This window comes from Psammomys obesus, unplaced genomic scaffold, assembly GCF_907164565.1.
Source record: "Psammomys obesus unplaced genomic scaffold, mPsaObe1.curated_primary_1811, whole genome shotgun sequence".
Taxonomy (NCBI): domain Eukaryota; kingdom Metazoa; phylum Chordata; class Mammalia; order Rodentia; family Muridae; genus Psammomys; species Psammomys obesus.
In genome coordinates this window covers 13541919-13555128 of record NW_026596069.1, presented here as the reverse complement: position 1 = coordinate 13555128, position 13210 = coordinate 13541919, and the positions used below count along the sequence as shown (strand labels likewise).

At 40.6% G+C, this 13210-nt stretch overlaps 1 protein-coding gene across 1 annotated transcript in view; it reads left to right on the top strand.

Annotated features, from left to right (window-relative positions):
• Asxl3 (ASXL transcriptional regulator 3) overlaps positions 1-13210 on the top strand; it is a 146890-nt gene that overhangs the window by 35671 nt on the left and 98009 nt on the right. The window contains exons 2-3 of the mRNA XM_055625721.1: positions 110-218; positions 2463-2571. Of these exons, the coding sequence (XP_055481696.1) occupies positions 110-218; positions 2463-2571 (218 nt within the window). The remainder of the gene's footprint in view (positions 1-109; positions 219-2462; positions 2572-13210) is intronic.

Sequence of the window (13210 nt, the reverse complement as noted above, 5' to 3'; positions counted from 1 at the left end):
TGTTGTTGTTTTTGTTTTTTTTGTTTTTTTTCTTTGAGACTCAGAATGGTTTGGCTTAATAAGTTGTGTCTCAGCTGGGCTCATTTTTTGCACACTTTTCTTTTTCTAGTGGAACCTCTCCCTTAGCCTGTCTGAATGCCATGCTTCACACTAACACCCGAATAGGGGATGGAACATTCTTCAAAATCCCTGGAAAGTCAGGCCTCTATGCCCTCAAAGTAAGTTGGACTGCCTTGCATTCGGTGTCTATTCTCAACCCGCATAGCACATATTTTTAAATATACGAGGATCAACACAGGGAGGCTTTTGTGAATGACCTCTGTGCCCTTAAAGGTTTTCAGATGCCACAGAAATGATTTCACATGAAGAATAAACAGTGACAGATTTCTTTAGGTAAAACGGATGGTTTTATTTACTTCGTGGGGCACATGGAGTAATGGAAGATAGCTGTGGCTTTCTTGGAACTTTTCAATTCTTTGGGATTTATAGGGAGGAGAGTCACAGGGCATCAGCGGGGGTTTGAGATGAGTATACTTACCATACACATCTTGCCGTTAGTACGGTCAGTCATGTTCACCTTGCACTCATATGTCTTCTGTAAAAAAGAAGACAGCCTCCCCTTCTTCTGGAAATTTCACTGATCAGGCATTCAATGGGGGAGCATAGGATAGACTTGAGGAAGTTGTTTTTTTTTTTAAACGAATAATGAATGCCTAAACACTAAATATATCTATAGAAAATAAAGATTTAAAAATATGAGACTTACAGATAAATATTAGAAGAATGTTTGGATGAACAGCTCTTAATTATTTAGTGGACTCCTCTTTGCTCTTGACGATGGGAAGTGGCATCTAAAATGTAAAACTGCTCAGGACAGCAGCTTTTGCCAAAATAATTAAGAATATGATCTACCAGAATAATTATTCTCCACTAGAATAATTGGATTTAGTGTGTTTTAGTAGATTACCTAAGTTAAAAAGAAGTTATTGCCTTAAGTGATAGGTTGTTAATAAAGCTCGTTAATTTCCTTTCAGAAGTTTGTTTCTAATGCCAAGAGTTATGCCTGGCAAAGTAATTCTTTCCTAACTAGTAATTTCTTCCATTCTTCTCACATTGTGTGCTATAGAAAATAACACAAGCTCATTAAAATTATTTTTATCATTTTCATTTGTTTTTGATAGCTTCCTGTATTTGATAGTTTCTCTTATTGGTCAAAGTTCTGAGTTGTCATTACATCACTTTATAGCAGAAGGAACATAAGTAGAAAAAAATGAAAACTATATATGTCATAAGGAAATTGTTGTGTATAGTTTAAGATTTATTTATGTATTTTATGTATGTAGGTGTTTTGTCTGTATGCATGCGTAACAGAAGAGGGCCTTGGATATCATAAAACTATAGTGATAGACAGTTGTGAGCCCCATGTGAATGCTGAAAATTGAACTCAGGACCTCTGGAAGAGGAGCCAGTACTCTTAACCACTTAGACATCCCTCCAGCCCCTTGTATAGATTTTAGAAGACTTCCCAGAAACATTAGCAACAATGATGGTTTTTTTCTCAGTGGTTTATTTTTTTTCCCTTCTTTCATCCCAAGGAGTAACTTTTACATTAAAAATAAATCACAGGACCCTAGGGAAGAGACCGAAACCTCAGTCAGAAGGGCAAACAAGCTAGATACCAGAAGTAGGAGAAGACAGGTAACAGAACAGGAGCCTTCCACAGCGGGGCCTCTGAAAGACTACCCATTAGGGTATTGATGGAGATACTGAGATGCAGGGAACCTTATGGAAGAAGAGGGAGATAGGAAGACCCTGGAGAAGACAGGAGCTCCACAAAAAAACCTTCAGAGACCAATAGTCCAACCAAGGACTATGCATGGAGAGGATCTATACCCCTTGCTCAGAGGAAGCCCATAGGTTGCTCCATTTCCAAGTGGGTTCCCTAGTAGGGGTACAGGGACTGTGTCTGACATGAACTCAGTGGCAAACTCTTTAATCACCGCCCCCTGGGGTGGTGCAGCCTTGCCAGGGCACAGAGGAAGACAATTCAGATAGTCCTGATGAGACCTGATAGGATAGGGTGAGATAGAAGGGGAGGAGGACCTCCTGAATCAGTGGACTGGGGAAGGGGCATGTGAGGAGAAGAGGGAGGGAGGGTGGTATTGGGAGGGGATCAGGGAGGGGTCAACAGAGGGGATACAAAGTGAATAAATTGTAATAAAGAAAGAAAGGAAGGAAAGAAGGAAGGAAGGAAGGAAGGAAGGAAGGAAGGAAGGAAGGAAGGAAGGAAGGAAGGAAGGAAGGAAGGGAAGGAAGACATCAGTATTACAATTCTGAATCACATATAACTGATGCTACTTCAAGATTTTAAAATATTATTCAGTTGTATTCAGTTGCTAATAAATCTCTGTAAATCTTTTGTTGTTGTTTGTTTGTTGTTGTTTGTTTTCAAAATAATGCAGAAAGAGGAGTCATCATGCCCAGTGGATGGAACCTTGGCTCTAGTCTGTGACGCAGACCTGGATGGCACTGAGATGGCAGAGGCTAGTGCCAACGGAGAGGAGACCAGGGGTGAGTGTGCCTGGCTCCAGCATACACACCCTTGCTCTCTTAGAAGCTGCAGCATTTAAATGTTAAATCACTTCTTGGCATTCTCCACCATACAGACACGATCTTCTGCTACATTTATGATTTTTTTTTGGTCCATCAATTTTTGTTTTAAAAGCTGAGCACCTAAGAAAGCTATGGCATTCTTTCTTTCTTTTTCTTTTTTTTTCTTTCTTTTTTTTTTGGTTAAACAGTACGTTTCCCTGAATAACTTTCTTGGTGTTACCAGAAGCTGTATATTACTCCAACATAGAAAGAGAGGAGTCGCGGATAGTGTTTCTACATTTATTTCTATGGATGTACTCTTATGACCAATGGCTCTAGTTTTTGTTATTTTTGTTTATTTTTTGTAAGTTTTGCTTAATGTTGCTATTCCTCAAAATATCAAGACAATGTAGAAGCTATTGTGCAACTTTTCAGCCAATTCCCCTGTCCCACAAATGGCCAGAGATCATTTCTGTGGAGGGAGGCTATAGCATTAAAGTCTCCTCTGTGGACTCATAGGAATTAATAAATTATCTTTAAACAAACCTATCTTGCAGAAATATCACATATCAATAATAATCCTGACATATCTACTTCGCTCCTAGTGTAGTGAGCAGCCCAGCCCACCCCTTTAACTGCTTATGCCCTCTTTTGAGCCCCAGAAGCCAAATGTTACTTTATCCCTATTTGAACTGCAGACAAGCTTGTGAACACTGCAAACAGATTCTGTCTTTGCTAGAACAGCTACAGTGTTTCATACATCTTTCCAATGCTGCACTTGACTCAGTGTCCCTCCTCCTCTCCTTTTCCAACCCTCCTTCTGCCACCAGATTACTCCTTTGGCAAAAGAAAGAAGGGCACCCCTGCCATTCTAGATGGGTTGGCTAGTAGGGCTTCTTCTTGTCTTCCTACGGGGTGGTGGAGAGTCTACCAGAGTCAGGTTGGCTGTTGTGCAGATTGCATTTGTGAATAGTCAGTGCCCTCTCTCTGAACATATACTGTCATCTTCTATGAGTTAAGTACTGTTATCATCAGGAAGAAAAAGCAAAAGCAAATTTCTAGTGAACATTGAGTACTTTAAAAGACAATTACAAAATAAATATGTAATAGTTGTTGCTAATCCAGTAGTGCCAACTTATAAGGAAGCGAATAAACAAGTTTCTACTGGGAAATGAATAAACTCCTTCATGGGATGAGGGAGCAAAGGTTTAAGGGTTGCGAGTTCTGGGTAGAGGGAACAGTAATTACAAAGACCCTGAGGGAGCAGAGTGTCAGGAAGGTTCCAGAAATAGCAGAGATGGATGGGTCTGGGGGATTTTAGTAAGATACAGTGTCACACTGGTGCATCTTGAGGTACACAAATCTGATTTTAAATGAGTTATTGAACCACTTCATGGTTTTTAAGGTAGAAAGACAATGACTTTAGTTGGATTCTCCTAAGATCACTAAGTATAAGGAAAGTGAGATACAGGGACCAAAATCAGGGAGACTAGTCATGAGGTAGTGGGGAGGTGGCAGTGCTGAAAGGGGAAAAAAGCAAGGGATGGGATGACTGTGACCACTTTCTGGGTATATCTGAGGGATGCTCCAACAGGAGTTGCCTACAAATGTAGAATTACAATAAAGGGGTTGAGCGGGGAGTTAGACCTTGGGTGTGAGGACTCAAAGACTAACTTTATTCTTAATACCTTAGCTTCTGTATTAGCTACTTTCATTGTTGCTTGTACAAAATACTTGACAAAAGCTTAGTATTTATTTCAGCTCACAGTTTGAGTGTACAGTTCGCCATGGCAGGGATGTCATGGCAGCAGGAGCCGGAAGCAGCTGTCACTTTCCACCTGCCATCAGGAAGCAGTTGGGGCTTGGCTTGCTTTTCCCCTTTTATTTACCCTGAGACTCCAGCCCATGGCATAGTGCAACCTATTAGTTTGGATGCTTTTTATCACATCTTAATTATGCTAATAAAGAAATTTCCTCTCAGACACACCCAGAAACATGTGTTCCAGGTGGTCCTAGGTCCTGTCAGCTTGATGACAAATGGTAACTCTCCCAACTAGAATGCTGAATTTCCAAATGAGAATTGGTTTGGGGAAGACTTATGAGCAGGGGCTCAGGTTAGCGTGTGGAATATGAGATTGGGTTTATGATCACGGATGGGTTAAATGGTCCCTGAAATGCAAGGGAAAGATGGGGTGGAGAATGGACACCTGGACATTTTCTGTTTACTGGAATCAGTCCTTGACATGGAATTGGTTGAGGTCACTAAAGATAAATTGCAAAGAAAAGAGGTTTATAGAGTGTGCTCAATGGCAGTTGAATTTGAAGAGGTTGGAGAGACTAGGAAAAGGTGAATGAGCTTTCAGATAGGTGGATGTAAGACATATTTTTTGTATGGGAAGCCAAAAGAACAGTGTGTTTCTGAAAAGACAGAGACCGAACCATGACAACACTTCCTCCTATGTACGGGCTGACCAGTCCAGCCCTGCGTGGCTTTGGACTCAGAAAATATCAGGTGCATTGTCATCCTACACAGGATGTTTGTTTTAAGTCTGGTCTGGAAACCTTGTCCCTCTATCAGGTAAGTGTGCAGGGAGAGGAGGAGAGAGAGGTGGGAGCGATGAAGAAAGGGAAAATCAGTTTATACTGGATTTATGCTTTTTCTGATGAACATGATAAGGACAGAAACAGCTTTGAGGACTTTTTTCATAGCCTGCATGTGTTGGGTGCTTGACAGTTAGAAGAAGGAAATCAGAGACAATTTCAAGAAGTTAAGAATTTTTTTAGGTGGAGGAAAATTCTTTAGGGGAGGTGGGGAATGCTTGGAAAAGGGATATAATCAGTATATTGTTTTTGCTTAATTAATACAAAATATTAGAGTCAATGTTTGTTTACTGGCAGGAAAATTCCATTCCAAAGTTTGCATAGGGGAAGTACTCTGACAGATCTAAGGGGAAGATTAGTTAGATCTGCCGCTGCATCTGAAAACATTAAGGCTAAATTTATCAGTGTTGGGTGCAATAGAACAGCAGTCATACTGTGATTTCTCAGAGTTACGTTGGATGGACGGGTCTACCTAGAGGAAAGATTACCTTTTAAAATTTGCTCAAAGATGTAAAAACTGACAGAGGCCCTGATTATGGGATTCAAGAGTAATCTTCATGAATATTGAAACTGGAAAATATGATAGAAATAGTATGGCTAAAGTGTACCAAGTATCAGCTGAAATCATCCAGAAGTGGAGGGTAGGCTAAGAGTAGGAGTAGCCTAACAGCTAGAAGTAGGACTTAGGAGCTGTGCCATCCTTACCTCACCTGGACTGGGCATGGAAGCCTCGAAGCAGAACAGCTGTGGGAACCATTGAGCAATGCTCACCAGATCAAGTACAGTAACAGGAGAGAGAGGAGGCTGAGGAAGGCCCTTCTCTCTAAGAGTTTGGCAGGCACTCCATAAGAGGAAAATGAGTGGCTATGAAGGGATTACTCTATTGTCTAACTGCCTTTGAGTCATTTGTGATCTTTGTAATTAATTCCACCAAACTTACTGGTATATCAGGATGGACTCGGACAGATCCGTGAACAAACTTTCTGTGCTTCCAGAGTGAGCCACACAGATACATATGCACTAAGGACACAGAATACAATACTGGGGCATCTGGTGAGCAGGGAAGAATGGTTCAGCGGAACAGTGAGGACCGCATAGCTCACCAGCCTGATGCAAGATGTGTGCAAAAGACTAAATCTGCCATGTAGCAAGATGGGGTCCAGGTGTACATGGGAGAGAGCCAAGATTTGTCAACCAGGAAGCAAAGTAATGGTTCAGAGACAATGTTAAGATTGCAGAAGTTCTGCTAATGACTGACCCTGAATTCCAGAGGAGACAAAGATTTCAGTGATTGCACAGGGATAGAAGAAAGGGAGGAGCCCTTAACCAGTAAGTATGTCAAAGCAGGGGTAAGCAGACTCCCCTATTCTATATGTGATGAGGTGCTTCACAGAATAACTCAGAGCCGCACATATCCAGCAAATGTGACCCAAATTAGATTTTCTGGCCTCTCCTTTGAAGTTGCATTAGGGAAATTGCTTTGGGGAAATCACTGAACGAATAGTAAATAGCTTATTTCCTTGAGTACTCCTTGGCTCACCCACCTTTGTGTCTTATTGCAAACCATAATTGCTTCTTGCAGGACAAGCAGATTTCCTATCCACAAAAGTACTGTGTACAGCATGGAAGAGAACCTAGAGAGTGAACATCTATTGAGCACTGACGATGACCAGCCTTTGCAAACAGCCCAACTTGCACATGGGTTGTGCATACTTTAATAGTCACAGCATTCCTGTGATGCACACCGTAGTTATAAGCTCCCCTATTTGATTTGATCACAAAGAACAGAGTCTTTTTTAAAAATTATTATTTATATATATTTTTTTCATTTTCTAAAAGTGACTGATCCTACTTTCTTTTTTTTTTTCTTATCAGTTACATTTTATTAGCTCTGTATTCCAGCTCCCTCATTCCCTCCCAATCCCATCCTCCCTCCCTCATCTCCACCCTGCCCCTTTCCAAGTTCACTGATAGGGTAGGACCTCCTCCCCAAAGAACAGAGAGTCTTAGGAACCTTTCACATTGTATCCAAGCCCAGGTGTATATCTGACACCAGAATCCAGGTTCTAACTGTTCTGAACTTCTGTGTGGAACAGCAGCGAACAGTTACCAGCTAATGGTAGAGGTAATTTGCCCTTCCAGGGTGAGCCCTGGTTTGGTCTGGTCATCCTCCTGAGAAAGTTTTCCACATGTGTGAATGTGGGTGTGAGAGAGAAAGGGTAGAGGAAGGCAGAGAAGGATGAGGAGAGTCATGTCCACAATTTGTTCCTCCTATCAGTAGCCTCATATTGCTTCTTTGGTGCAAAGACCAAGAAGTGTCTAGGTGAATCACGGCCAGTCATTGGTAAGAAACCCTTTTCACAATTAAAAGGCTCAGCCTGGCATCACTGAGTTACTGGAAATTAAGAAAGGTACATTGGCACTTGTTATACCATAAGAGAGGAAAACGAAGATGAATAGGAAAAGAAAATATCTTCCATTGACTGACAGCAAATTGTGGCTGAAGAGGTGGCTCACTGATGAGGAGCGCCTGCTGATCTTGTAGAGTTCCCTTCTCAGTTTTGCTGACTCCGGCTCCAGGAGATCTGACCCCCTCTTCTTGCCTGCACTCACAAGAACAGATATGCACCTAACTTTAAAATGGGGTAAATCTTAAGGCTACGACTACATCACACAATATATATCATATTGCTGCAGTGTCTGAATGCCAATCCCTTTGTTATAGTTCAAATCAAATCAAGGAAGGCCTGCCTTAATTCTTCTGTTGGAGCCAGCTGACCACAGAACAGATTCGTAGAAAATGACAACTGCTTTGCCAAGATACTTTGTTTTAAAGTTTTGTTGAAACAGCTGACAGTGTGGGAAAAGAGGTATATTTTTTTGTCTGTAGAATTTATGGGACAAATAACAATGGCTGCACACATGTTTCCCTGACTTCTAAACAGTCCCTCAAGTGAACAAGTATTGAACATACTTGAGAAAGTAAACTGCTCAAATTTTATAAGCTAAGCTCTGGAGATCGAAGAGAGATTTAGGTGGATCGGTTGATATATCTGTGTTGACAAACCATGACAAATTATGCCGATATAAGTATAGATCTTTGTCACACAAAGAAAATATAAATTTTATGGTCTATTTTAGGCAGAGATTTATGAGTGTTTTTGTGTCTGAGTTCTTCTTTGAGCATAATGCACAGGTATATCATGATTTTCTTCACATATCAAGTTGGTTTACAATGCATTACTTTCTTTAAGAACCCATAATATTTTATATTAAATAATACCATCAACATACAGTCTTTACTCTCTTCATCCCCTACTTAAAGTTCTTATTAATGAGAAAGGTGTCCCTATTGTATCTGTAATATATTTCATACTTAAGATAACCAGCAAGCCACCACTACCACTTCTTTTAATAAAGAAACTGGGGAGTGTATAATTCTCATCTACAGAGAGAAGAAAGAAAGAGAGAAAGAAGAAAAAAGGAAAGAGAGAAAGAGAGAAAGAAAGAAAGAAAGAAAGAAAGAAAGAAAGAAAGAAAGAAAGAAAGAAAAGAAATTCTGCTTGCTATTAGCTCTAATGGCTTCATGGAGGGAGCCACACTCAGGCTGGGGAATTGGTATTTTTAAATTCTCCATTTACAGAAAGGGAGAGGAGAGGGCAGAGATTGTAGAAGAGGGTAAAGGGAGATAGGGGGAAGGGGAGAAGAATGGAGGGAGGGAGGCAAGGAGAGAGGGAGGGACAAAGGGACAAAGAGAGAAACACAAACACATATCCAATGTTTAAACCACAAATCCCAGTATGTATAATGATTTCACCATTTCAAGAATTTTATATGACCCCTTCTCATTATTCTTTATGGCAAGTTTTGTAAGTGGGTTTCTGATTGTGTGATTGTTGGCAGAGTTGTGTTAACTTAATAAAACATTATTCAGCTCACTTTTTATTTTCCTTGGCTCAGAGGTTACAGTCTGAGAGAGGTCTTTGGATATATATATATATAGTTAAAGGTGCTTTAGGATGGCTCAAGTGTGTAAGATCTCTGCTGATACATCAGTTACACAGAGACCAGGAGCTTCATGGATTAAGTGGGAAGTTTTTCATGAATGCTCCCTGCAGGAATGGTCACAATGTGTGCTTATTGTGTAATAATATATAATAATATGTTATATATAATGATTATAATAATAATTAGTTATTATTCACATTGGGAAGGGGTGGGGACATAGGGAGTGGACATAGGGACAAAGGGAGTGACTTGGGTAACTAGATTTTAACCCAGTACCTTGGTAACTTTTTCCTATTGCTGTGACAAAATACTGAAAAAGTCACCTTGAGAAATGAAGGGTTTGTTTTTAGCCCCCAGTTTGAGCAGGGAATGCAGGTCACAAGGTATTTATTCATATCACTGCCATTGTCAGACAGCAGAAAGATTACAAATGCACTCAGCATTGGTAATTCACTCCAGATTTCCATCCATGCCATAGTTCAGCCCCCAGTAGAGGTAGTTTTCTCCTTAACTCATCTCTATGGAAACACCCTTTCAAGATATGCCCTTATGTGTGTCTCCTTGGGGAATTAAAATTGAATCAAGTTGACAGTAAAGTTGAACCACTGCAGGGATCTGTTTTGCTCTTTGCCTGTGATGCCCCAAGGTGGCATGATCCAGGATGCTATGTGCCCATACACACGTGGTTGGGGTGGGAGATGCAGGGTGTTTTAGGCAGGCTTCTAGTTGTTCACTGAAGAGGAGACAGTATGGTCACTATCTGGCATCCCTTCCTAAGAACTTCATGAGCAAGTGAAAGAAATTCCTTCAGGGTTTGTAACAATCCACCTGGTTTCCTTGGGTTAAACAAATTTGTCTCTTAGCCAACATCTCTGCATTTCAGTCAACAGCTTGTTAACTAATGGAGACACCTGCTGTACTTTGGTGGGCTCCAAAACTTATGTGAAAATGTTGTTGTTTTAGTTACATATGGAAGAAAGTACAGAGGAAAGAGAATACTCTTCAGAGAAATGACCACTGGTGGGATGTAAAACTTCCTCTGCCCACTCCTTCCCATCCCTCATGCTTTCATCCCTGCCTGCAGATTTCACAGTTCATGGAGAAATAAAAGAGATTTCCAAAGATCGCTCTGCTCTGACTTCTCTTACATCCAGTCCATTTAGAGACATTTTCATAGCAACATGTCCAGGGAGGGGAGGAATCTTCCAGTCAGTCCTTATGTTTTCCCCCTTTGTTTTTGATAACCTTTAGAGCAAAGAAAGATTTCCTTATGTTGAGTCTTTTGTACTTTTAATTAAAACAATTTTCCCCTTTCTTCTGCTGCCCCATGATGGAGAACAGCTGGTTGCCATCTCCTCTCCACCCCCTCAGTGTTCTCCAAATGACTCACTCCCACTCCTTCAAACAGGACTTAGATATTACTTCCATTTCTTTTATCAGGGGCCTCCTTTTCTTACATCTCCCTTCTTGAACTATGAACTCTGTTCATGTATAAATGGGTTTTGGTCCATTTTAACTGCTCAGAGCAATGGCAGAAGAGAAAGTTTGCCTTTCAGTGCAGATAAAGTTCTCCCTTTTACATATCATTTCCTAACCTCTCTGGTGTTACAAGAGGAAAGTTCCATAATAATGATAGAGATGAAGAGTGTGATCTCATAAGAAAAACAAGCTCCCTCAAATAAAAATACAATTAAAGGTATTTCCCCAATTATTCATCTCAATGAGCTAATTTTGATTCATATCATCTGAGACATGAACGTCAGAACAAGGTAGCCATGCACTTAAAAAATTTCATGTTTTCCCTGGTGCCAGATAATCCATTTTCTCTCTGTAAAGTGACTCTTTGTCACTCTTTCTCAAACAGCTATCTGTGTGCCTTGCCTGCTACTTCACCTTCTGACATGTGAAGTGATTAGCCATAAGCTCATTAGTGAAGCCCTCACCCGTGGCCCACAGTAGCCTTGGGCTTTTGTATCTGTCCGTGGACATTTCTGTCTCAGTGTCTGGGTCTGTTGCTCTGTTTCTATGCAGCTATTCCAGGAAACTGAGCAGCATGGAAGACCGGGGCTGCTATGCCAATAGGAAAGAACTGAGTGGGGAGCTGGAGTGTTAGCTCAGTTGGTAGAGTCTTTGCCCTTGGGTTTGAGTCCCACCACCCACATTAAGACCTGTGTGAGGTGGCTCATACTTGTAGTTTCAGCATTGGGAAGGAGACACGGGGATGACTGGCCAGCCAGCCCGGAAGAATCAGTGGGCTCCATGTCCTGGTATGATACTTGTCTCAAAAAATAGGTGGGCAGTCTTTGAGGAAAGACATCAGAAATTGACTTTTGCTCTCCACATGTAAGTACATCCAAGTGCATGTGAACTGAAACATATGTTCATACACACACACACATACACACATGCCCACTCACACGCTTGGGTGGGGGCAACCTACAATAGGTTTTTTTAATATAATTTAATTTTATTTATATATTTATTTATTACAATTTATTTACTTTGCATCCCTGCTACAATAGCTTCTATCCTGTACAATCAGGTTCTGGTTCTGGTTCTGGTTCTTTGCATTATCCTGGGAAATCCTCACTGTTTCTATGATAGCCTGGTCTTTAGGCAACTGGAAGCTGGAACTTCTTAGGTATGATTTTCTTGTTAAATATGCCATTTTAGTTTGACGCTTTCTCATTGACGAATCCATGTTTAGAGGAGTGCTCTGATAGATCTGCAGAGATATTAGGAGAATTAAACTTGAATGGCAGATTAGTCAATACTTGCAAAGAGTGATTCCTGTTGCTACATCTTCTGTGCAGGAAATGTTTAGTTACCCTTGGAGCTTCAGGGTTTTATCCAGTACAAGCCAAAGTGTTTATTAACCATTTGTTGACATTATAAATCAGTTGTGGTATATCCTGTTCTATGCTGGCCAGCTGCAATTTGCTAATTGATATCAGCTACAAAATCATTAAGGAGACTCATGACTTTGCCTCTTATGATAGACTTGCATGTAAATACACACCTGCAACATGCTCATGAATGCGCATGCATGTACCTATATATGTGCACACACACATGCACACATGTATGTCCTTATTAGATTTTATTGTCAACTTGTCACATCTTGGAAGGATGAACTTCAATTGAAGAATTTCCTCTTTAGGATTGCATGTCTGTGAGGCAGTTCCTTTATTGCTGATTGATACGGGGTGGGGAGCCCTGACCACTGTGGGTGGTACCGTCCCTGGTAGGTGGTCTAAGCCTGTACAAGAAAGCTATCTGAGGCAGCCAGAGAGCAGGCCCGCAAAGCAGCATTCTTTCATAGTTGATGCCCCTGATTCCTCCCTTGAGTTCTTGTCTTGACTTCCCTCAGTGATGGGCTATGACCTGAAGTATGAGGTAAAATAAACCCTTTCCTCCTCAGGTTGGCTTTGGTCCTAGTGTTCAGTGTTGCAATAGAAAAGCAGACTACCAGCTGAAAATGTTAGCATCTTGTTCACCATTATTTTTAGTTTATTTTGTATTTCCCTGAGCTAAGACTTCACAGGGCTAATAAAATGGACTTTGGAAACATAGTAAGAGTTACATTCTGTCAGCAATATTTTATGCATACACATTATTGTGCTGAATAATATCAAGAGTCTCGATGGTTAAAATGTTGAGACTTTTAACAGCTTCTTGGGAAAATTGCTATTTCTGTTATTTTATTGCTAGCAGTCCTCTGTTGCTAGTTTATTTTGGCATATCACAGCCCGGGAGTGTTTTCTTTTCTTTTCTTTTCTTTTCTTTTCTTTTCTTTTCTTTTCTTTTCTTTTCTTTTCTTTTCTTTTCTTTTCTTTTCTTTTCTTCTTTCCTTTCCTTTCCTTTCCTTTTCTTTTCTTTTCTTTTCTTTTCTTTCTTTTCTTTTCTCTTTCTTTCTTTCTTTCTTTCTTTCTTTCTTTCTTTCCTTCCTTCCTTTCTCCTTCCTTCCTTCCTTCCTTCCTTCCTTCCTTCCTTCCTTCCTTCCTTCCTT